The sequence below is a fragment of the Lepidochelys kempii genome, chromosome 8 (genome assembly GCF_965140265.1).
Source record: "Lepidochelys kempii isolate rLepKem1 chromosome 8, rLepKem1.hap2, whole genome shotgun sequence".
NCBI classification, from domain to species: domain Eukaryota; kingdom Metazoa; phylum Chordata; order Testudines; family Cheloniidae; genus Lepidochelys; species Lepidochelys kempii.
Genome location: NC_133263.1, coordinates 97537367 through 97561734, shown reverse-complemented (window position 1 = coordinate 97561734; position 24368 = coordinate 97537367). Strand labels below are relative to the sequence as shown.

The window sequence follows — 24368 nt, the reverse complement described above, 5'->3', positions numbered from 1 at the left end:
TGCTGGGTGGAGACCTGAGGAAAGGAGAGTATGTGGAGAGGAGGGGTACTTACACTGCATCAGTGAGAGGGATATAGTATTATACTCATTTTACAGATTGGGAAACTGAGACAGCAGCTAAATGACAAGCCCACAGGCATACAGGGGGCCATGACAGAGCCAGGAGTAGAATTGAGGAGCTTCTAGCTCCCAGTTCTGTATTCAGACCATACTGGCTCTCAAGAAGTAATATGTATTCCTTTAAGAGAACAAGCAATTGCCTTATAAGAGTTGTGCCTAAAACGTATCACTTTTTCAGACTCGAAGAGACCTTATCAAGGTGTTTCCTGTGTAGAATGGCATTTTTAAAAGCTCTTATAGCATCAGAGCAGATGCTGCATTTTGTATAAGGTTTCATATAACAGCGTTTCATACCAGGTTTTCCATACAAAATGCATTCCAACGTGCTTTAGAGTGGTAGTAATAGCAAGGGAGAGTGAAAATATGTATATAGGCAATGGGAAGAGCTATTTTTAGATGAGATTTGAAAAGATGGAGTTACTGAGGCGGAAAGATACAGGAAGGCTAGTAACTGAATTATAAGGTGTATTAATTCTTGAATACCATTGTGAAGGGGAAAAAAGTCCCCATTTCAACCGGTATGGATCTAAATCTATTGTACTTGAAGATTGTATATGCAATACACAATATATGGTAGTTAATTTCAGTATGGTTTAACCTTTTGTCCAGTGTTTATGTATTTGTTATCTTCAGTTTTGTACTCTTTGCTAACTGTGCTAAACTGAACCTTGCGGAAATGCCTGTTGTAAAAAGGTGTATCAGCACCTCTGTATTAGGTTGGGTTCAGTTTTCTGTTTGAAGCAGGGGTTCAGCCTCTTGTTTATGTGAAGAATACAATGCATCTTCCTCAAAATTTACAGCACAGAAAAAATTGAATTTTCTGGAGAGTCTCAATCTGTTTTTAAACATGAGACTTTTGAGAACATTTTTTTTCACCCCCTGTTCTAACTGAAGACTGGTTTGTATCATTCAGACTGTCCAGTTAAAACTATTGAAATCTCATGCATGGGCTATATTTGGAGACGTGCTTGTAATTAAGCAAAGTTATTAACAATTACTTTATCCTGTCTTTACCTTTACACTCATCATTTTCCAGTACTCAAAATGATTGTCATTTCCTCTAACTTTCACTGGGACTTAAGAAATCCAGTTGCATTGAAGTTATTCCTGCCCGCTGTACAGATGCCTGTCATTTCGCTAATGCCTTGCCATGTGAAAGTGAGGCTGCCATGTTGTTTCTAATGGGACTGAGGGCAAACGGTACCCTTGGTAAAGGTGGCTCCCATTTCACTAAAGTCTTACCTTTGGAACATGAGGTGCTGAAACCAGTGATGAAACACACTACAGTAATACAAAACCTTAACTATGATCTCATTTCTCCCCCCCCCAAAACACACCACACTTAACCTGTGCATATATGTGAGTATTGAATATTTGCTGACATTGTAAGTAAGGTTTTGTGTTGTACTGAGTGGGAGATTAATGTGTTGTGTGTAATGGGCTTCCTTTTCACTTGGAGACAGAAGACAGTGTGTAGTGTCTAGTGCTGTCAGTGAAAATGTAAGCACAAGGCTACTGTTAAGAAGTGTCCCATAACGTGATATTTTCCTTGCTTTTTGGGGTTTCATTGAGAGGATGTTATAATTAATCTTATATGCAGTAGTGTTTTAGCTATGTTGGTCCCAAGATATTAGAGACACAAGGGGTGAGGTAATCTCTTTTATTGGACTAACTTCTGTTGTCGAGACCAGCTTTTGAGTTTACAGAGTTTACACACTCCAGACTTGAAGAAGTGCTCTGTGAGAGCTTGAAAGCTTGTTTCTCTCATGAACAAAAGTTGGTCCAATAAAAGAGATTACCTCACCCACCTTGTCTCCACAATTAATCTTACATGCTTACGCTCCTAAATTCCACTTTCAGTGAGATTTAGGCACTCTTGAAAATGGGCCATAGGTGCTTCTGAAAATTTTATGCTGTGAGGGTTGTCACTAAGTTTGCTAGTCTTTGCAAAGGTGTCACAGTTGGATACATTCTAATAAGATTCTTCAACCAGATTAAACCACACAAGCCACTGTTTATGCTAATAATCCATGTGCAGGATTTAAGGCTAAATGAAAGTGATAAACTTTCTTTTTGTTTGCAGATGATGAAAGCCATGAACAAATCTAATGAGCATGTTCTAGCTGGGGGAGCATGCTTCAATGAGAAAGCAGACTCTCACCTAGTGTGTGTCCAGAATGATGATGGGAACTACCAGACGCAGGCCATCAGTATTCATAATCAGCCAAGAAAGGGTGAGATGGGACTGATCTAAGGGAGCAGATGGAGGCTTTTCCCACCCAGAGCATCTTGCATGACTTTCTTTTGTCTATTGTGCTGCCATTAAAGCATATTACTTTGTAAATATGCCAAAACAGGTTTTGTCTTTAATTCATGGACCTTCTGAAATTAATATTTCGTACAGAAACCAGTTATTATTGTATGATTAGAGAGCTCCTAGGACTTGATGGGGGCATGGCTTCCATACATGCGGCATAATGGGAAGGCCCAATGCAAATGTGTGAATAATAAGAAAGTGCCCTATTTGCTTCTGGATTACCCTGCCCATCCTCCTGGCACTCCTTTTCAATGTCCACAGTTTAATCTGGTGTTTGAAGTATTGCGTACTGTTGATGTGGATTTTTCAGATCACACCGCTCTATGGTTACTGTTGGTGTTCAGTATTTGTCCAGCTGAGATGTGAGTTGGCAGCTTGCCAGGAGTTCAAGGGCCTCACATAACTGACATAAAATAAAGCAGGTTTTTATACCCCTCAGGGACGTAGTTATACCAATGTACATTTGTAATACAGATCTGGCCTTTATGTACCTAACCCCTCCTCACCGAGAGCTGCAAGAGCTTTCTGTGTGTATGTTAATTAGACCATTTGATTTTCAGGCTTTATTTTTTGTTAAGACCAGGTGAAATGATGCAATAGCAACTTAGCATTTTAAGAATTAAAATGTTAGAGCTTTTTTTTTAACCAGACTTCATGTCAGAGTTGATAATCTTATGTTAGAAGCTCTATGATGTCTCCAAATGAGTACAATAAAAGATACGTTTCTAACCCTGAACATTCATGATCTTCACTCACAATTTCAGCATATGTGTTGGCATGTCGGTTCCTTTAGGGCTGGCACTAATTTCTAAGTAGTATCTTCTGTACTAGAGCATGGGAGGATGGATTTCAAGGAACTCCTTTGTTGTATTGGAAACACAATGGCCATTCCAAGGGCTTTTGCTTTTAAGCTGTCTTGTAGGTAGTTTAGAAAATTTGAGCCACTCCCCTTCTGACTGGTCAGTAGTACAATGTCATCAGCAAAAAGCCCAAGTAAGATTGTTTCTAGTCGCATGAGGACTTTTTAAAGGTCATAATGTGCATGTTTACCCCTAAAACAGACCCCTCGTTCTTAGTGAAAAAGAAACTAATTAAATATTAACATTCTTTAAGGTTGGCAAAAATTGTCATCAAGTTTAGAATATCATCAGACAAGGGCACCCTTGCTGCCCAAGCATCTGATACACACTGGAATCATAATAACTTTGTGCTACATAATTCCTTATTTAGGTTATTAGGTCTTCTGTGGATGATACAGCTACAATACCTGATTCTTGCATAAGGCATTGCTTTGACAAGAGCCTCTCTAAAATCAGTCTTGTTATTGCAGTGACTGGTGCCAGCTTCTTTGTGTTCAGTGGAGCTTTAAAATCCTCTTCGGGCTACCTTGCCAAGTCCAGCATTGTAGAAGGTAAGGAATGAACAGCTTGCTCAAAGTACATTGCTTCCCTCCTGATAACTATATTTGAGCAGTGTGCACAGCTTAGTTCTTGTGCCCTGGGTATTTGAGAATCACGCTGGTTACTCAGTGTTATCTCACTCTTTAGCTAAACACAGTTTTTCATTATGGCCTGTAACTTAATTTAACTGAGAAAATGAGAATAACTAGTCCAGATGCCCTGGGACACCAGTACAAGAAAATTAGGATAGATATGAAATACTTGGCTCCTGTGCTGGGGATCAGAGCTTACAATCCTTGACTGAAGTAGAAAATTGCAAGCATAAAAAACTTGGAGTTTATCTCCTTAGCAAGAGATGAAGCCTTGCTGTGCATTAGCCTGTTCATTTAATAGCCTTGCAGTGGGCAAGCTTATAAATTTCTGAGGTTTGTATCCTAGTACATCGTCAGGTGACAGCGTGAAAGGTCAAGGTTGTCCAGACTGGGTTGTGTCCCCATAGTTCATTCTTCCTTTGCCAACAGAGTCCGATGATGGAGCTGATTCTCCAGTTTGTGCACTCTCTCCTATATTTTTTGGGGAGGGTCATGGCTTTTAAAAGTGCCACATTAAAACAAGGCTGAGTATATGTTGTTCTGGTACATTCTTTACTTAAACCAGAAATTATCTGTTTTTAGTTCAGGATGCAGAGTTGGAAACTCATCAGCTGGAGAGTTGGGATACCTCAAGGAATTAGTAACTTGCTGTTTTATTTCAGAGTAATAGCCGTGTTAGTCTGTATTCGCAAAAAGAAAAGGAGTACTTGTGGCACCTTAGAGACTAACCAATTTATTAGAGCATAAGCTTTCGTGAGCTACAGCTCACTTCCTCAGATGCATCTGAGCTTATGCTCTAATAAATTGGTTAGTCTCTAAGGTGCCACAAGTACTACTTTTCTTTTTGCTGTTTTATGGAACTGTTCATTACCAAGTTACTTGTGGAAACACCATTTATTCAGGCTGGTAATATCCAAAAGCTGTGACTTATTTTTGTTTAACAGCCTGCGTGAAATGAGTTGCTGTCCGTGGTGGGATTCCTGGTGGGCAAGTGTCCACGTCACAAAAAACACTGCTACTGCTGGAGTCCTTCTTGCTAATCTCATTGGAGGTCAAATATTTGAATGATCATGATCGTTTACCTCTCATATCTTGAGGTGCGATCTCCAGAACAGGGGTGCAGTGCAGTGGCAGGGCTGTGTGCGTAAACTCATTGTTGCCATTGCTAAGGTTGAATCTGTTCTGTAAGTAGACTTCAGCTTCCACTGGTATGTCCTCCAGGCCATGTTCATAAACGTTACATGGGAATGCTACTAAACCAACAGCTTTCTATAGCGTTATTACTTATGGCCTTTCAAATAGATATTGCACGTTGACATTGAATCGTAACAGGAAGAATGGTTTTAGCTCTGTTCTGAATGTTCTTTCTTAAATGTGGCTGTTGGTTGTTTCTGATGATGATGATTATTGATTCCTTAGATGGTGTAATGGTCCAGATAACTGCTGAGAACATGGACTCCTTGAGGCAGGCTCTGAGAGAGATGAAAGACTTCACTATTACTTGTGGCAAAATAGATGCTGAAGAGCCTCAGGAACATGTTCATATTCAGTGGGTGGAAGATGACAAAAACTTTAACAAGGGGTGAGTAGATGAATAATCCCTTGACACTTCTACAGTGTTAATTTGGCTCTGGTCTGCTGCTGTGTGTCTCTATAGCTTACTAACAGCATGTTCTATCCATGAAGAAGAATCCACATGCTTTGTGATTTTTAGAGTGCTCCAAGTTTCTCAGATTACATTTGTGACAAGATAAAGGAAGAGTAATCAGTGATTGACTTTTTGCAAAATAAGTCTTTATCATATATGTTTGTTAAAACTCTGAGGAGCTGATCCTGAAAGATAAAGAGTGACTTCCTCAAGTCAGTATGGATTGAAGGGGCTTAGCCCCTTGCAAAATTGCACCATTAGTTTGAGAGATCATACCTTTGTATCGTTATTAAAATGGGGCGGAGGTAAATAGAACTTCAGTGCATCAGTTTAGAAAGTTATCAAGGCTACAGAAAGATTTCTGCTATTGCAAATTTCCAGTTATTTTAAACCATTATACTGGTTATAAAAGGCCATCTAGCTGCTAATTTTTGAGTGCTGAATCTCGCACGCTAGGAAAGTTTCTTATTCCTTCCACTAAGCTCACATTCAGTAGTGGTGTAGGTAAAATCTGATACATGCTGGACAGCAGCAGTGAATCTATAACCTTGAATCTGGAACCTTGACAATCAATGCAAGATGGCGAGTACATGGCAATTTAAGCATGCAGTGTGGTGGGTGAGGTTGAAAACTCGAAGAAACATAGATAGTAGCAGCAGCCTAGAAAAGGAGACCGTTCTTAAGGTAAAGACATTTCACATGTGTTTGGGACTGTTTGTGAAGTCCCACAGAAGTGGCCATTTCAGGGCATTAGTTAGGCTGCTTGTTCTGTTAAATTCAGTGTAAATAACATTTTAGACATGACTGAATTGTACTGTTTGGTTTGATATTTATAAATAAATAAAATTCCAATCACTGTGTAATAAATCTACATAGGTTTCTGCATGTTCCATATGTGGAGAGCTCATCAATCCCTTGTGAGGTCACAGCTCAAATATAAGGCTATTGCAGACCTAATGCAAGCTACCTCTGTACTCCCCAGCCTCAAGTCCACCTAGTCTAGTAGGATTTCAAGTCTAGATACTGTATCTGATTGTTTTCCTGTGTGATGTGGCAGAAAGCACTGCACTTTTCAGCTGTCTCCATTGTAATTATCTGGGGTAAACTCTCAACACAGCAGGAAGACAATTTCAAAAAGCCTGATTACTGCTGAGATCCATGCACTAGTTCACACCTCCACAACTGGAATTAGCGATGATATTCAGTATCATTGTGTTTGGTACATTGAAAGAGATCTTTCTCTGGAGAGCTCCCTTCTGGGATAGTTAGTGTTTGTCCCTTTTAGCAAATGTGTCTAGTCACTGTATGGCAGTTTAAACTGCAGAGTGCTCACTTTTGAAATAACCTGCAGTGGGGTCACTTTGAGAATCCAGGTAAGTCAAAATAAGTGCCCTTTACAACCCTTATATGAGGTTTTCCTTTACAATGTCCTCTGTTCTGCAAATCTACTCAGATGGCCAAATTTGAAATCAGCTTTTATATGATGGCATTTAGTGTTTGGAGGCATTCTGCTAACTTAAAACTGTTTTTCCCTTCCTCTTTCTAGTGTTATAAGCCCCATTGATGGCAAATCCATGGAGTCTATAACCAGTGTGAAGATATTTCATGGCTCAGAGTATAAAGCAAATGGAAAGGTCATTAGGTGGACAGAGGTAAGAAAACAAACCTAATCTGCACATGAAACAGGAGTCTTGGTACTTTGTGACTAAGGAGCTATAACACTTAGCCCCCTTCTGCAGAATGCCTCCCTTTGACGAGAAACCAACTCTACTTGCTCTGCCCACCAAACTGAAAGCAAAGATTTATGGGGAAACAACAGTGGCCTTTTCCATAGGGATGTAAATATCCATTAAAAAAGTTAACCGTTTAAACAATTAAAATGATGTTGTTTAATTGTTTAACTGATTAAAAGGGAAAGGGGTGGAGCTGGTGTGGCTGGGGCTGCCATGGCTAGGGGTGCTCTGGCTGGCCGGCGCAGGCCCGGGGATGGGGGTTAATGACACATGCTTCCAGTTAATTGTTTTGTATTTTATATCCCTACTTTGCACCTGCCAGGAAGTCTTCAGTGACTGCGTAATGTACAAGTGGCAATGTCATGCCATTGAAATGTGTCTTGAGGTGCTACAGAGCCCTGGAAATAAGTAACCACACATCACGGCCATCCCATCTACTGCACTTTTACTGAATTTTGGGAGAATCTGCATTCAAGTTGAGGGCTGGGGAAAGTGTTGTAGCTTTCCATTATCTAAAGGGCACAAGCCTGTGTATTTGTATTTAAAGTTCTAATCAGCAAGAGCCTTTTACTTTAATGGAGACAAAATCCCAAACAGTTTTTAAATATCATTTCTTTTGAGCTGCAAGCTGCATTTATCCATTCCGTGTGGTGCAAACTGTCAGTGCCAAGGAACTTAAATCTGTTTTTATAAAAGATTGGGTTTTTTGTAATTCTCAAACTTAATCTTGCTCTTTATTGACCTATTAACAGTTTGGGGATGGAGCAACTTCAGCGCTGAAATGGCAGCAAAAACACAACCAGAAAAGATCACTCTTAGTGGATTAATTGTATGAAAAGTTAAAAACAAGGTGCCATAGTATAAATGACTTGGGTTATTTGTTTTGTCACCCAGCATTGGCCATGGTGGTATTCGACTTACAGGACTGACCTGGAGCTATGGCTTTTGTCAGCACAGAAGTGTTAATGTTAAATGGTTCTTTGCAAACTGTTTCAATTAATTTGCTAGTGTTAGCTGAAGGGAAACCAGGATAGTTTTAGCTGTGCCACTTGTCATACATGTATTCTTTTCCCAACATTCAAGGTGATTTGAGGGAATGTTGCAATGTTTAGTTAATAACTGTATAAAAAATTCTGGCTTTTTTCAGATTGCGGGGGTTTCTACCATAACACAGTATTTATTCTGAAGTCACTTTAATAACAACATGCTTCAAAAATGATAGTGTAATTTTCTGAAGTGGAAGGGATGTTTAGTTTAGTTATAAGGTTTTAAAAGTCTTTTTATCTAAGGCAAGAGTGTGGAAATGCATACACGCAGAAGCCCTTATACTACTAGGGTGTATTGTGAATTTCCATAACAGGGATTTTAGATTCAGTTGGAGCACACCCTTTTATACGAAGTCCCTAGAGCACTTTGGGATCAATCTAGGAGTGAGAGATCAGGACCATTCCAGTCTATATCCTTATAACTCTTAAACCCCTTTATCCCCAGTTATCAAATCGGATTGATGGGGACTCATGCTGATGAAGACTTGAGTTATTTTAAATCCTGTAAACGGAACCAAATGTGAAACTTCACCTTTAAATAGTTATTTGACAGCCCCTGTGTTAAGTTGTTACAGATTCTAGTGAGCACCCCTTCCTGGTCACCCATTAGGACTGCTGTGAGGTGAATCCAAGTCTCTGTGCTCTGGAGCCTGGACAGAGTCCAGCTAGTGCCCCCAATCTCAGGACCCTCAGGTGCAGACCTTCTATCTGGGGAGCAGCTCTTCTTTGAGTCTTCAGAAAGTCCCCAAATAGTGTGAAGGGCTGATCAAAACCTTTTTGCTTCATGTAACATTTTTCTAAGGCAGCAGTGTCCTTAAGTAGCTGTATTAATTGACAGTCTTTTATATTCTTTTTACACTCAGTCTGATGCTGCTCTTTTTTGTAAAAGCTGGTTGGTAGGTCATGTTGATCACTCCTTTTTTTGTTCAGGTGTTTTTTCTGGAGAATGATGACCAACATAATGGTCTAAGTGACCCAGCAGATCATAGCAGACTGACTGAGAATGTGGCCAAGGCTTTCTGCTTAGCTCTCTGTCCTCACCTTAAGTTATTGAAGGAAGATGGAATGACTAAGCTAGGTCTGCGTGTTACACTTGACTCTGATCAAGTAAGTTGTAAACAGTTTCTACTAGTTTAAGTTGTCTGTAATCTCATTTTGGTGGTGTGGAGAGGGGGAGCTGAAAAGGGGACATGAGAGTTCAACCATTATATTGCTTGATTCTGGAGCCTAGGAATTGGCAACATTAAATGCTACTCTATTAGCACTTAATGCTGCAAAATCAATTTTTTTCTAGAGGAAGAGGCTGGTTTTTTTCTTTCCTGTATTCATGTAACTGTAACATGTAATTTTGACCTGTCAGTCCTTGTCCTCAAAGGAAACCCGCACAACACTTTCAAAAGATGAGCCTGGAACTTAAATTCATATCTGCTAGACACCAAAAAATCATGGTCTCTATAAGGAGACTGGTTTTATGGCTCCTCAAGGCTTACAACCACCATTTGTAACATACTAACCCTGCTTTGTCCAATGACTGCAGAGGCGTTAATTGCCTCCTCCATTTCAGGTGTTTTCTTGTGTATGTGTTAACCATTTATGCTTAACAATCTATCCCATCTTGCATTTCGCTATGACCCTCTGGTTACCTTTTCCAGACCTGAAGAGCCCTGTGAAAGCGTGCGTCTTCCAACCATAGAAGTTGGTCCAATAAAAAGATATTACCTCACCCACTTTGTGTATCATGTCATTTTGGGGCATTTTTTGTTAGTTCACATTAGGTAGTGCTTTCTGCTTCTGATATCCATGCTAGAGCCCCTTAAATCAGTAGCTGAACTCTCAAAGCAATTGTATCACGTGCAGTATGGTCAGAGATCGTGGTGGAATAGCTCCTCTCTTAAATCTTTCACTTTGTATCTTTTAGGTTGGCTATCAAGCTGGGAGTAATGGACAGCCACTGCCCTCTCAATACATGAATGACCTGGACAGTGCCTTAGTTCCAGTGATTCATGGAGGAGCATGTCAGTTGAGTGAGGGGCCAGTCATAATGGAGCTCATCTTTTATATTCTGGAAAACATCTCATAAGAGGACTTCATTTTCTGTTCAGACCTGTTCCAGCAGCAGTTGTATCTGAATCATTTGCACTTTAAAACTGGAAGATTAAGCTTTTGTTAACACTATTGGGGTGGGGGGGGGGGTTGTTCCATAATTCTAAATCTTCTATGCATTGTCAACAAACAGAGGATCAGGGCAGCTTCTATACTACAAAATGTTTATGCTATCCTTGCAGCTCATACAGTTCTGTTACTGTTTAGAAAAATAATGCTCATATTTAAGGACTTAATTACAGTCATGTATTCTAAATGCTCAAACGGGTGCAAAGATCACTGGGGCGTAAATAAAAGATGAAATGTCAGATTTGTACTGTTTGTAGATGGACATGTAAGAAGAAACAATCAAGACCTCCATTCTGACCTCATCATAATGCCATTTGTGGTTATTCTGTAGACATTAAAAAGTAATGTTTACATTATTTTGACCAGATTATTGGTTGAAGTACATCAGACACTTTGGGATATGCCTAGAGAGATGCATGGGAAGGTTACCTAGCCAAAAAATATGGCATATGAAGATGACCATTCATTCAATCTGAGTGAAAGTAAGGGCATATCTCTGACAGTAGTATATAATTTAAACTTGCAGTTTTGTGTGTATATTAGGTTAGTATATTTACTTTCCCCTACTTGTTACAAAAATTGTCACCTCGGATTTCTATAAGCTAGAAAAACTTTGCCATTCTGTATTTTGTTTACGAATCTATATGAATGTCAATGGTATACACCTGGCACAGGTAAAAGAAAAGTTAAGCCTAAAGTGCGGTTATGGTATTCCAGTTCCCTCAGTAGGTCCTGCTTTATTAAAAAAAAAACCACCCAGGGCACTTTCGTAAGTCTCCTCATTGGTGTAGACTGTAGCGTAACACTAGTTTCATGGAATACAGTTTGCACTTAACACTTCATATTAGCAGCACCATGTAAAGCTTACCCCCATAACAAAAGCACAAAGTGGCTGTTGTTGCATGTTGTGCTAAAAAAGAGGCTTTTGGTTCAGCTCAGAAGACTTGCACTTGGCCTCACCTACAAATGAAGGGCAGTTGACAGGGGAAGCAGCTGCTCACTTCTGCTACACAGCATTAGGAAAAGCTAATAAGAATGTGGTTCCACATTCTTACTAAATCAAATTTCCATCCATAGAAAATGGCTAGTAAGTGGAAAGAGCTGAAAAAGCAGGAGTAATGAGCTAGTTTAGCGTGCATAGGAGCTGCTACTTAACTGTTAGGACCCTCTTCTTGGAGATAATAGGCAAGTCCAACAAAACAACAGTAAAGTGTTTTTTTGGGAGGGGACAAGCATTGTTAAAGTGGTATTTTAGTGAGGACATCAGTCAATCCTGCTTTGAAACTAATTTGCACTGTGGAAAGTGTAGTGTTTGCAGCAGAACAAAGGAACAGCAGAGCTAGAGTTAGGCCGATATGGTGCTTTAAGCAAGCAAATAGACAGCAACAGCTGGGAGAAGGGAAAACTATACAATGTATTTTACAGAACAGTACAATAGCTGCATAGGTGCTGAATGGAATTGTGAATAAATGGCTACTGCTTTTTTAAAAACAGTAAAACTATCCACATACAGTCTAGAAAATTCCAGTTGCCACCTCAAGACATGTTCAGAAGGAAGAGTTGTAGAACTAGGTCCAACTGAATTAGTAAAATCAATCACTGGCAGGGAGAGCACTTAATCTGACTTTTCGTTTGTGTTTATATTAAAATGAACCTTACCTCTGTCATTTGGTAATAGGTGGCTATGTGCTATTCTTAAAATGTTTCTGGCTGATCAAAGTTTAAGTTCCTACACAGCAATCCAAGAGGCTTCCTGCATTTTCATTTGTTTTGCTATAAAGAAATGTAATTAAGTTTGACTTGAGTTACTTTTAAATTCCCTACAATACATTTTGTTTTTGCACACTCCTGAGTGTTGATATACATGTCTACAGAGTAAGTAAAACTCTGTCTGAAAACTCTTTTGATTGACAACTACAATAAAATCCTACTGCTGGAAACTCTATTCCAGTTTTGCACAGCAGAAGTGTCAGTTACTTTAGTTCCATTAAGTTATGCTTATTGAGGCTAAAAAACCAATCTTCTCTTCCTTACCCCTGGGAGTCACTTAGGTTTGGGTTATGGTTGTGCAAAACACTATTGACTGGTGACTGACTTGTTTGCTTCAATCATAGCCTTTTAAATGACCTTAAAATTACCATATTGTTAAGAAAATGAGTACCTGTTTTAGAAAAAAATTGTACTTTTAAAATTCAGTTAGTTGACACTGCAAAAACTGCATATTATATTTTTATTTTCAACATGTAGTTTTGTATATTAAATTTATTGAAATTAAAAACTAAATACTGTATTGTTTTCATCCCGTCAGGAAGCAGAAGTGCTGCTGTAGGTTGGAGAGTCTTTTTGTCTATGAACTTGATCCAATGGACCATATGCTGCAGGCATATCCTCCTTTTACTATCAATTTCTTCAGGCTCATGTAGTTTAAGAACACACATCAAGCAGTTTTGATACCATATCATTTTATATATAGTTCATAAAAAATTCTGCAAACAGCCATGATCCAGTTTTCTACACAAATAAGAGTGGCTATTTTTCAATCAACTAGTAAGTAGTCTAGTGAAACACTCCAATCCTTCAGTAAACCCTGTGATCTTAAACAGGCCATATCAGGCTTTACAGATTCCCAAGCATTAAGAAAATGAAGGCACACACAGCAGGCTGAGTTGGAACAAAGGGGGGGGGGAGGAGGAGGAGGAGGAGAACATGGCAGGCAACTGATAACCAATTCAAAACCCAGATCTGCAACCCTATTCTAAAAAAATCCTCATATCCTATTGTTACCTTAAGCCAAGACACATCTAGTTAAGAGTGCTGCAAGAGCATGCAGAGGAGATGGGCTACGCTGCTGCTAAAGCTCTGCTTGAAGTGAACTATTTTCTTCATCCCAGGACACTTATAGGAGGAGCATGGTGATCTTCGGAAGGGCCGGAGGGTGATCGTAAGAGGACGCAGTAGGTGGTATTCAACGCATAAGAGCCTATATGCCTGAAAAAGAGTTGCTTCTAGCACAAGCTAGCCATGCCGGGAGCACGAGGTCTCATTTGCAAATTAATTACCTTGCACTGCTCCAGTGAATTTTTTGAAGAGCAAACTGTTAAAGGTTTCACACACCACTATGAAACAGTCCCTGCAGAGGATAGTTGTGATGAGTTTATATACCATTCACCTGGTGCTAACATTAGTAGTCCCATCTTAAGGCAATTCAATCCATTTTGCATAGATCAGTTCCATTTTTCCCCACTAGTAGTGAGTTTCCAGGGCTTTACAATACTTGCCTTATAAAACTTAACACACAGTAAGGTAGTTACCAAAATAAAGATATGTTATGTCCATTAGTGCATTCATCTAACATCTTTGGTGCTCGCGGGTAGCAGCATCTTTCTATGTACAAACTCGATTCTGCAGCTTTTAGCATTCCTGGATCTGGAAAAAAACAAAAACCCACCATGTCTTGCTACAGTGCTAAGTAAGTATCCCACAATTAAGATCACATACTGTTGACATTATTCTGTCTGATGGCTAACTAGCAGCCTTCATAGAAATCCCAGGCAAAACTCTTCATTAAGTTGCAGTTAAAGTGATTGAAGATATGATGTAGCAATGTGTTAAATTATAGGTGACCAAAAGTTAGTACTCTCAGCACCTCATGGCTAGTAATGCCACTGCTTCAAGGGTGTGGGCAAATACATCAGCCCTGGAGTATCTTAAGAGGTCACAGCCATACAGCCAAACTTTGTACAGAAGAGCTCACTGTTGGGCTCTTTGGGTGTGTCAACACTGCAAAGAAAAACGTGTGGTGCTGAGTCTCAAAGCCCAGGTCAACTGATGGATGGCTAAAACTAGCAGTACAGACATTCCTGCTTAGGTTGGAATCCGGTTTCTGAAATCTGATGAGGGGGAGCGTCTAGGAGCCCGAGTTCCAGCCCGAGCAGGAACATCTACATGTCTCTTTTTAGCCCCAGAGACTGAGCATGAATCAATTGGCCCAGGCTTTGAGACTCAGTGCCATAGGTTTTTCTTTGCAGTTGTAGACATACTCTTAACTCAGTACTGAATCACTTAGTGTGATTTTCAGTGCTCCAAATTTGGACCAAAGCACTAGACATCATCCAGATGTTTCAAATAATATTTAAAGTCTTTGGTAGCTAGGACATGACAAATCAGGATAATATTCACCTACTTCACAGAGGTGCCATCTAAGCTTAATTACTATTTGTACTGCAAAATGAGATATGCCAAGCAAGCCGCCATGACAGCTGGAGAGAGCGGGGGGCCTGAGTCTGCTCTGAACTCTAGGCGCCCAAGGGAAGGGAGAGGGAGTACTGTGCATATACTTACATCATCAACTTTCTACTAGGACTGAGTGCTTTGGAGCAGCTTTTTTGTTCTATGTTTGTACAGTGTGGTCCACAAATGGGCTCCTAGATGCTGTCACAATATAAATTAGTAATATCTGCTCAAAAAGAGCCATCCAATTGTTTTCTCCACAAGTACTGATGTCTTGCAGGAGCACTGCTAAGCTTTATACCCATACACTGACAGGAAAGAGAGAACCTCCAGTGATTCACACAACAGGGTTGAGTAATGAGTAACCACTCTCCTAGGGGTTCATGAGCACAGCCGAAAGCTGAGAGAGCCAGGACAGTTTTAAGAATTATGGTTTCAGACAATCCATACAACTGGTACATCAGAACATTTTGAAGAAAAAAAGATCAGTTTGATGTTGACTTTTTAGACGTATAGTTTGGTGTATACTTACACACAAAATCTACACTTAAAAGAACGTTCAACTTAATGCAAGAACTCCACAGACAGGAAGTGCCAGGTGTACAGTTGCCCAGGAAATCTTAATCCAGCTCCCCTGTACATCCAATTCATAAACTGAATGAGATAGGGGCACTGTGGAAAAATTGTATGTGATCATGTAATTAAATTATGCACATTGGGGCTGAATTAAGATTCCACAGGCAGCTGTACACCTGGCATTTCCTAACTTTCAGCTTCTTGATTTGCAATCTCAACCTTCCTTAGAGTAGATTTTTTTTTGTATGTAAATTTATTCTAAAACAAAAAGTAAAAAAAGATGATACCTCACAGGGGGAAGAGATGCTATCTAAGCTGGATCCAAAGTGGTGGATAGGAAGAGGGGAAGCTTAGTTTGATTCTTCCCCTATTCTCTACTGCTACAGCTGTTTTGCCAGCAGCCAGGTGTTCCCTCTACAGTGTGTGCATGGGCCCAATTCTTCAGAATGTTCAAGTTGTTATTTTGGCATGATACTAATATTTCCTGAAGAATGCAAGTAACAGAAGGGAAATGGCAATTTCAACAGTTTATACCACAGCTAAACCTAAATTAAATTTACTAGACAAAGAAAAGGAATTTTTCTAGCCCAAGGCCTTTCTTCCTGCTAAATTTCTAAGGTCTCATGCAAACAATAAGAGTATTAGGAAAAAAAGATCAAAATAATCTTTTATAAATGAAAGTGTTAAGCAATGTAAGTTCAGGAATTGCTACCAGTTCCCACTATGATATTTCACATCCTATTGACTGAGATTAGTATAGGGAATATGATCAGATTTTGAATAGAAATAAACATTTAAAACATCACTAGAAATATAAGGAAGATCCATCTAGGAACCTGAGCCACACAGGTAGGTCACTGACCATGTAAGACATTCTATTTCATGCAGAAATTGTTAGTGGCCCTCAACTTCTAGCCAGAAGCACAGACAGAAGAAAGGAGTGTTCATACCTTAGGATAACTAATGTTCAAGGACCAACCAGTTTTCCGTAATTGTTTGAAGATCTTGACCACTGAGTGGCTCCCTGAGTCTCACTTTCACCTCTAGTTTCCCTCCGGTGGGCTTCCTACCATCCAGAATCTGAAAGCACCACAAAAATAAGATTGTGCTCTCACACACAGACGCGCGCGCATGCAAAAAGGAAGACTGACACTGCAATGTCTTGTGGCAATCTCACTGAAAAGGGCAACTGTTTTATGCCTCCCATGCGGTTATACAGGATTAATACAAATGTGCTAGAACACTGACATTCAATAGAATGATCAACAGGGCTGGGTCAGTTTGTATTAGAGAAAGGACTTTCATAATAGCCGAAGTTCTCTGAAAAATAAATGGATTTAACCTTTTTTAGATTCTTATATTTATTTACCAAGACACAAAAGGGATGTGGGTCTAGTTGTACACACTACAGGGATAGGTCTGGTATTTTATTTGCAGACAGTATTAATGCTAGGTCTACACTACAGAGTTTTGTTGACAAAAGTTATGCTGCTTTAATTAAACAGCTGTTGCCTGTCCACACTATGCTCCTTGTGTCAGCAGAGTGCATCCTCACTAGCAGCTCTTGCATCAACCCAGAGAGCAGTGCACTGTGGATAGCTATCCCACGGCAACTGGTCACAGGATGCTTTGGGAAGGGTTTCCTTTGGCAATGCCTCATGAGGCAGGTACAGCATCACCTGAGGCAGGTTTCTCAATCCCACTGATTCATAGTCATCCTAGATTACCACCTGCTTTTCCACTGAAGTATATGTGGGGGTGGGTTGGGGGGAAGAGGAGGAGAAGAGTGAGTAAGTGTGTGTGCAGAGCGAGAAACTGTGTGTGTTGGGGAAGTGCGTGAAAGATTGTGTGTGTGTGTGTGGGGGGGTGTAGATGTGAGAAAGACAGAGTGGGTGTTGGTGAAGTGTCTCAGCATGCTGTCTCTAAGTTCAGACAGCAGCTTGAGCAACCAATTCTGGGGGACGGGGACACCTCCCTCCCACATCAGCCCCTGGCTCTGCACAGCAGTCTCTCCAGCCCCTTTCTCCCTGAGCAGCAGGTCACCCTGCCTGCCGATTCCACATTAATGGTTCTGTTATTCCTTCTGAGTTCTCCCACAGCTTCCGTGGCTACCAGGAGCAGCATCCTCAGCAGCTCTGTGAGCTCTCCACGCTGAGGAATGTCAGAACTTCCCGGAGCTTCGAAAGGGGGAGATGTGCACGCCTGCAGGGCAGCGGAGTTCAAAACAGTGAGCAGAGCGGTCACGATGGGCATTATGGGATACTGGGGGAGGCCAGTTATGGCGACATAACGAATGGCTGCGTCTACACTGACACTTTGTCGCTTTAACTTTGCTGCAAAAAATTTTATGCCTCTCATCCAGGTTGTTTTATTTTGTCGGCAAAAGCTACACCTGCATGCTCTAGCGTTTTGTTATTGCTAGATCAACAGAAGAACAAAGCATACCTCAATGATCTCTCTAATTTCACATTCTGATTCCAGTTTGTCCAATTTCAAATGTGCTGTTCCCACTTGCTTGTCACTTCTGAAAAGGCCCCTGTTTTAAAGAAAGTTGCCTTAGTGGAAGAAGGACAGAGACAAATGGTATGAGGTCATGCACCCTTTCATCAAGGTTTTAGGATCGTGACAGTAAGGGCCTGGCTACCCAGCTGTACTAAAATGGAGGAACAAAGGATTAAAGTCTTTAATCAATTAAAACAGGAGAATTAGAAAAAAAGAAAAGGGGTGAAAACTCAGAAAGTAATGGACTAAATAAAAGAATCCAAGTCTTGGCAGTACTAATGACAGTACCCTTCATCACTGTGCAGGAGAGTCACACTTTAGAATAGCCTTAGGACTCCCACTCTCCCCGACTGTCCTGGATACCCCATAATCAATCAAGATCTTTTGGGGGGATGGGGGAGAGAGAAAATCAGCTGGACAGAAGGGAACTCTCTCCCACACAGGATGTGCCAATGAAACTTCTACAAGACATTACTTATTAGAGCTGGTTGAAAAAAAAGTTGACAAAAGTTTTCCATTGGAAAATGAAGTTTCATCAAAATCTAAATGTTTTGTGGGAAGTGTCAATTTCAACAAAATTTGACAGAAGAAAATGAAAAGCAATGGACTTTCTTGTTTCATTACTATCAAAACCCTGTTTCAATAAGGTGATAGAAATGTTTTGTTTCAAACTTTATCCTTTCAATTCATTTCAAAAATATTAAAACATTAATTTCATTATATTAAATATCTTATATAATAGTTTAAACATTATTGAAACCTTTTTGAAATTAAAACACTTTTTCAAAATTTCCATTTTGTGGAAAATTTTAACATTTTGTTTCGATTCAGAATGAAAACAATTCTGAAGTGTCAGTTTCCCACATAATGAAAATTCCATTTTCCAGCCAGCTCTATTATTTACATAGCACTGTGTCTTTGTATGGCATTTTACAGAGCATGGCACTTACAAGCAAGCAGTAGCCAGAGAGAGTCTGGAGCTAATGCAGTCCTCTGAGGAACGGTCAGAGGGCAACCCAGGTTCAGAGACCACACCTCATTCTGATACCTGCCTGGCTCAGATGGCAGTGAAATACTTTGAGACAGGCACATATTGACTGTCAAGGCTAGAAACCTGCAAATCCTGGAAGCCCCATCATCTCAGGCATTGGCACTCTGACAGCAGGATTGTCTAGCTATGTAGACTGCCTCCTCAGGCCTTACGCTACCAGCACTCCCAGCTATCTTCGAGACACCACTGACTTCCTGAGGAAACTACAATCCATCGGTATCTTCCTGAAAACACCATCCTAGCCACTATGGATGTAGAAGCCTTCCACACAAAGATGGACTACAAGCCGTCAGGAACAGTATCCCCAATAATGTCACGGCAAACCTGGTGGCTGAACTTTGTGACTTTGTCCTCACCCATAACTATTTCACATTTGGGGACAATGTATACCTTCAAATCAGCAGCACTGCTATGCGTACCCGCATGGCCCCACAGTATGCCAACATTTTTATGGATGACTTAGAACAACGCTTCCTCAGCTCTCGTCCCCTAATGCCCCTACTCTACTTGCGCTACATTGATGACATCTTCATCATCTGGACCCATGGAAAAGAAGCCCTTGAGGAATTCCACCATGATTTCAACAATTTCCATCCCACCATCAACCTCAGCCTGGATCAGTCCACACGAGATCCACTTCCTGGACACTACGGTGCTAATAAGCGATGGTCACATAACCACCACCCTATACCGGAACCCTACTGACCGCTAAGCCTACCTACATGCCTCCAGCTTTCATCCAGACCACACCACACAATCCATTGTCTACAGCCAAGCTCTACGATACAACTGCATTTGCTCCAACCCCTCAGACAAAGACAAACACCAACAAGATCTCTATCAAGCATTCTTACAACTACAATACCCACCTGCTGAAGTGAAGAAACAGATTGATAGAGCCAGAAGAGTTCCCAGAAGTCACCTACTACAACACAGGCCCAACAAAGAAAATAACAGAACGCCACTAGCCGTCACCTTCAGCCCCCAACTAAAACCTCTCCAACACATCATCAAGGATCTACAAACTATCCTGAAGGACGACCCATCACTCTCACAGATCTTGGAGACAGGCCAGTCCTTGCTTCCAGACAGCCCCCCAACCTGAAGCAAATACTCACCAGCAACCACACAACAGAACCACTAACCCAGGAACCTATCCTTGCAACAGAGACCGTTGCCAACTGTGTCCACATATCTATTCTGGGGACACCATCAAAGGGCCTAATCACATCAGCCACACTATCAGAGGCTCGTTCACCTGCACATCTACCAATGTGATATATGCCATCATGTGCCAGCAATGCCCCTCAGCCATGTACATTGGCCAAACTGGACAGTCTCTACGTAAAAGAATAAATGGACACAAATCAGACATCAAGGATTATAACATTCAAAAACCAGTCAGAGAACACTTCAATCTCTTTGGTCACTTGATTGCAGACCTAAAAGTGGCAATTCTTCAACAAAAAAACTTCAAAAACAGACTCCAATGAGAGACTGCTGAATCGGAATTAATTTGCAAACTGGATACAATTAAGTTAGGCCTGAAAAAAGACTGGGAGGGGATGGGTCATTACACAAAGTAAAACTACTTCCCCATGTTTATTCCCCGCCCCTGCTGTTCCTCAGACATTCTTGTCAACTGCTGGAAATGGCCCACCTTGATTATCACTACAAAGAGTTTTTTACCCCCCGCTCTCCTATGTGATCACTCATTACAGTGTGTATGGTAACACTCAATTGTTTCATGTTCTCTGTGTATAAAAATCTCCCCGCTGTATTTTCCACTGAACGCATCCGATCAAGTGAGCTGTAGCTCACGAAAGCTTATGTTCAAATAAATTTGTTAGTCTCTAAGGTGCCACAAGCCTTCCTTTTCTTTTTGTGGATACAGACTAACATGGCTGCTACTCTGAAACCTGTCAAAAAAGGCTAGAAAAGTAATTTTATGGAGCTTAGTAACACACAATTCAAGATTATGATGGCAACCAGTGTATGCTGGGCTGACTAATGGTTCCAAAGAACACGGTATTGGGAGAATGATTAGAAAAATTCTCTTCAGTTTCTTACAGCTGAACAGTTTTGTAATCAGTGACCTGTTTTTCCAAAGCATTAGCCTTAAGCCCCATGATCAAGCCATTTTGTAAAATCTTGAGTGGCCTTTATTTTTCCGTTCTTCTACTGAATGCATCTGATGAAGTGGGCTATAGCTCACAAGAGCTTATGCTCAAATAAATTTGTTAGTCTCTACGGTGCCCCTAGTACTCCTTTTCTTTTTGCGAATACAGACTAACGGCTGCTACTCTGAAACCTTTATTTTATATAAATTTATCTTGATACATCTCACTTGTAATATCTGAACCTTGGCCAAGTTGACACTGCAGATATAATTGTAAGTTTCCTCCCTGATGTTGAGTATTTATTATCCTCTTTCAAATGTCCACATGACTCTAGCACATTTCTTTCCATTTCCAGATGAATAGTTTTAACCGCACCAGATATGCCCTGTTCCTGTACATCCTTCCCTGCTGGGAGCATGAAGGGAGATTCCAGTATATCTGAAGAGGTTTGAGAACTGCCAGGCCAAAAATGGTGACCAGAATTATTGTTCCTTTGTGACCACCTTTACCATTTCCACTATCAGCAGAGTGGGAGGCATAAATGAGATCCTCCTGAGATAAGATTTCCATAGCCTGATTCAGTGCAATTACTGGCTGGAAGGGAAGCAGGAAATTCTGCAAGGTCCCACTGAAAGGTATCCATGCATGAGATCAACACGCCCAGGGGCTCGTTAGGGATTTTAGCACAGAAAGCGGGGGAAGGGGAAATTTGTGTTTGACAAATCAAAGGCGCTATCTTCTGCTTTCTCTCTTCTGAGATAAAGACTATCCTGGCGAACAACCCATAGATGCTGGAGATTTGTGAAGGCTGTAGTTGGATCTTCCCCCTTCTTTATTTCACAGCCAGGCTCATGAAGAGATATAATGAGAGTTGATATACCCTGCTATGACTTGGGATGAGGGTCTGACGAGATGGTGTGACAAAGCAGGACTGTTCTTAATGTTACCTCTGACTATTGTGGGGGCGCCTCAGTTTCCCCTATGCAGTTCTTAAGTATCTAGGTGGTGGGATAAGGGTGTATGATTGTTGCAGAGCCCTAGGGGGCAGGTGTGTGCAGAGGTCTGGACACAGAGAATGGCTGACACCCTGTTTCCTGGCAACTGATGGCCTGGCCCTCCCCCCTGCAAGGTGAGAGCTAAAGGGTTGGAGAACAAAGGAATCAGGTGCCCTCCTGGCCTGGGAAAGGGACAAAGCCCAGAGGAGGGTGGATAGGGCTGGAGAGAGTTTCAGTTTGGGGCTGGCTGGGGACATGGAGTGAAGTGCAGATGGGGTTCTCTGGCTCACTGCCCCCCAAAATGGACCCAGCTGAGGGGTCCTGTTCTCTGCATCTACAAGCTCTGGTTTAGATCATGTTCCTGTCGTCTAATAAACCTTCTGTTTTACTAGCTGCCTGAGAGTCACATCTGACTGCGGAGTTGGGGGGCAGGACCCTCTGGCTTCCCCAGGACCCCGCCTGGGTGGACTCGCCATGGGAAGCGCACGGAGGGGCAGAGGATGCTGGATGCTCTGAGGTCAGACCCAGGAAGGTGGAAGCTGTGTGAGCTGTGTGTCCTGAAGACAGTCTGCTCACAGAAAGGAGACTTCCCCAGAGTCCTGACTGGCTTTGCAGGGAGCAGTTCCAGAGCATTGCCCGGGGGACTCCGTGACAGATGGTCATCCAGAAAATCGGTAGATGTGGGTCCCTTTCTTTTGGAGGGAAGCTATTGGGACAACTGGGATCTTCATAAATACATGTGGATGTTGTAAGTCTGAAACGTGAGTGCTCTGTATTGAAAAGTGTTTCCTGTTTAAGAAAAACCCAGAAGGCATCTCAACTGATGACAACTCATCATTAAATCTGAGGGAGATTTATCATTACATACTGAAGATATTGAGCATTGGAAGGATGTTACTGTAATGTCTGTCGGTTTGTTTCAGAAATGTGAAATCCAGTATGCCTTGCATGGCCGTTTCTCCTCTGTAACACTAAAATACTTGATTGTGTGCCACAACTTCTTGTTTCTCCATGGAACAGGATCTATCATTCCGAAATGTAAGGTCTACTATACATTCATTTTCTGAGGCTATAAGAGCTGTTTCTTAAATTAGAGGGAAAGAGTAGACTTGGGCCAAGATTAAAAAAAAAAAAAAAAAAAGTTGAAAGACAGGATGATAAGTACTTCTAAAAATCAGACCATTTAATTCAGGTGCCTATGGGATTGGGAGCCTAATTTTAGGCACACATTTTTTTAAAACTGTGGCCTTGTTCCTGGGAGAAAAGGTAGATGTACTGAATGTACTCCTCTGATTGTCTCAAGCACCCATTTCTCCTCCATGGCTGATTCTTGGGTTTAACCTCCCAGATAGGAGGGGCCAGATTCTGCATGGCACCTTATGAAAGGTGCAACACAGAAGGCACAGCCACTGCAGTGGTGTAAAAGGGCTTCGGTAGGGCCAGAAAGTGGCCCAATATGTCCTCAAACTTTGGGAAGCCAAAGTCCTGCGGAGGTTTCTAAGTTAGATGGTTTCTATAGAAGCCTATTATGTATCTTCCAACTCCCCAAAATGTCTGCCTCTGCCTCTTCCTAGTGTATGATATCTATGCTGGTCCTTGGAACAGTGGTAACCTTAAAGAGAATATCCACTGAGGTAATATGGACTGAAATCTCTGATTAGAATGAGAGGAATGTGGGGCTTTTTCCACCTTGTCCAAAGCCTCTGTGTCTACTTTATCTATACGCTCCCCAAAGAGACTGTACCACTGGAATACAGAAGACATCATCTGATGTTGGAAGCAATTTTACTACGCATATGTTATGTTGTGCCCCTGGGTGGGTTGTCAGCAGCAGAGACTGAACCTGGGACCTTTGGCTCTGAAAGCAGGAACCTCTATTGTTTAAGCTAAAGGACCCAGGTCTGTTACCCAAGGCTGTAGCAGGCTGATGAACCTCCATATGTAACCCAGCCACCACTAGATGGAACAGTGCACCACACTGAATGGGTGTGGGCTACACACAGATGGAGCAACAGATGCTGCCAGGCTACTACACTGGAAACCTTGGAACATGCAGCAAATTGTAATCAGGTGAAGCATCTGAAAGCTATTGCTAGGGAAATTTAATTTAAAATAGATTTCATTTTATTGTGCCCTGATGGCTTCACATTTCTGTAAGCTTGCCCATCCAAGCAAGAGTAGCTCTGGCAAAACAAGAGGATGCAGTCAGTGCTGCCAGAACCAGAGGCCCCGATGATCCAATTTTCCTGTCTCTGGGTTCCTTTGGCAGGAGCTCTCCCTCCGATGGTGCGACTGAGACCTTCACTGATGAAGCTCCACTGATGTGACAAAGTCCTATAGGAGCATGTAGAATTGTGAAGTTACCT

At 41.3% G+C, this 24368-nt stretch overlaps 2 protein-coding genes across 14 annotated transcripts in view; one reads left to right on the top strand and one right to left on the bottom strand.

The window, feature by feature from the left end:
* Positions 1-12106, top strand: part of ZFYVE9 (zinc finger FYVE-type containing 9) — a 94767-nt gene extending 82661 nt beyond the window's left edge. The window contains exons 14-19 of the mRNA XM_073357703.1: positions 2204-2354; positions 3768-3848; positions 5349-5511; positions 7124-7229; positions 9287-9463; positions 10275-12106. Coding sequence (XP_073213804.1) covers positions 2204-2354; positions 3768-3848; positions 5349-5511; positions 7124-7229; positions 9287-9463; positions 10275-10436 — 840 coding nt within the window. The 3' untranslated portion in view covers positions 10437-12106. The remainder of the gene's footprint in view (positions 1-2203; positions 2355-3767; positions 3849-5348; positions 5512-7123; positions 7230-9286; positions 9464-10274) is intronic.
* The window catches only part of CC2D1B (coiled-coil and C2 domain containing 1B), a 133763-nt gene that overhangs the window by 50724 nt on the left and 58671 nt on the right, over positions 1-24368 (bottom strand). For 6 of the 13 annotated variants that reach the window (XM_073357706.1, XM_073357709.1, XM_073357710.1 and 3 more), the window contains 3 exons: positions 17780-17870; positions 16285-16414; positions 12974-13954 (listed from right to left, as the gene is read on the bottom strand). In XM_073357706.1, the coding sequence (XP_073213807.1) occupies positions 16295-16414; positions 17780-17870 (211 nt within the window). In that variant the 3' untranslated portion in view covers positions 12974-13954; positions 16285-16294. Of the gene's footprint in view, positions 1-12973; positions 13955-15621; positions 15819-16284; positions 16415-17779; positions 17871-24368 lie in introns of those variants that run through there. The other 7 variants (XR_012160481.1, XR_012160483.1, XR_012160484.1 and 4 more) reach the window with 3 other exon arrangements.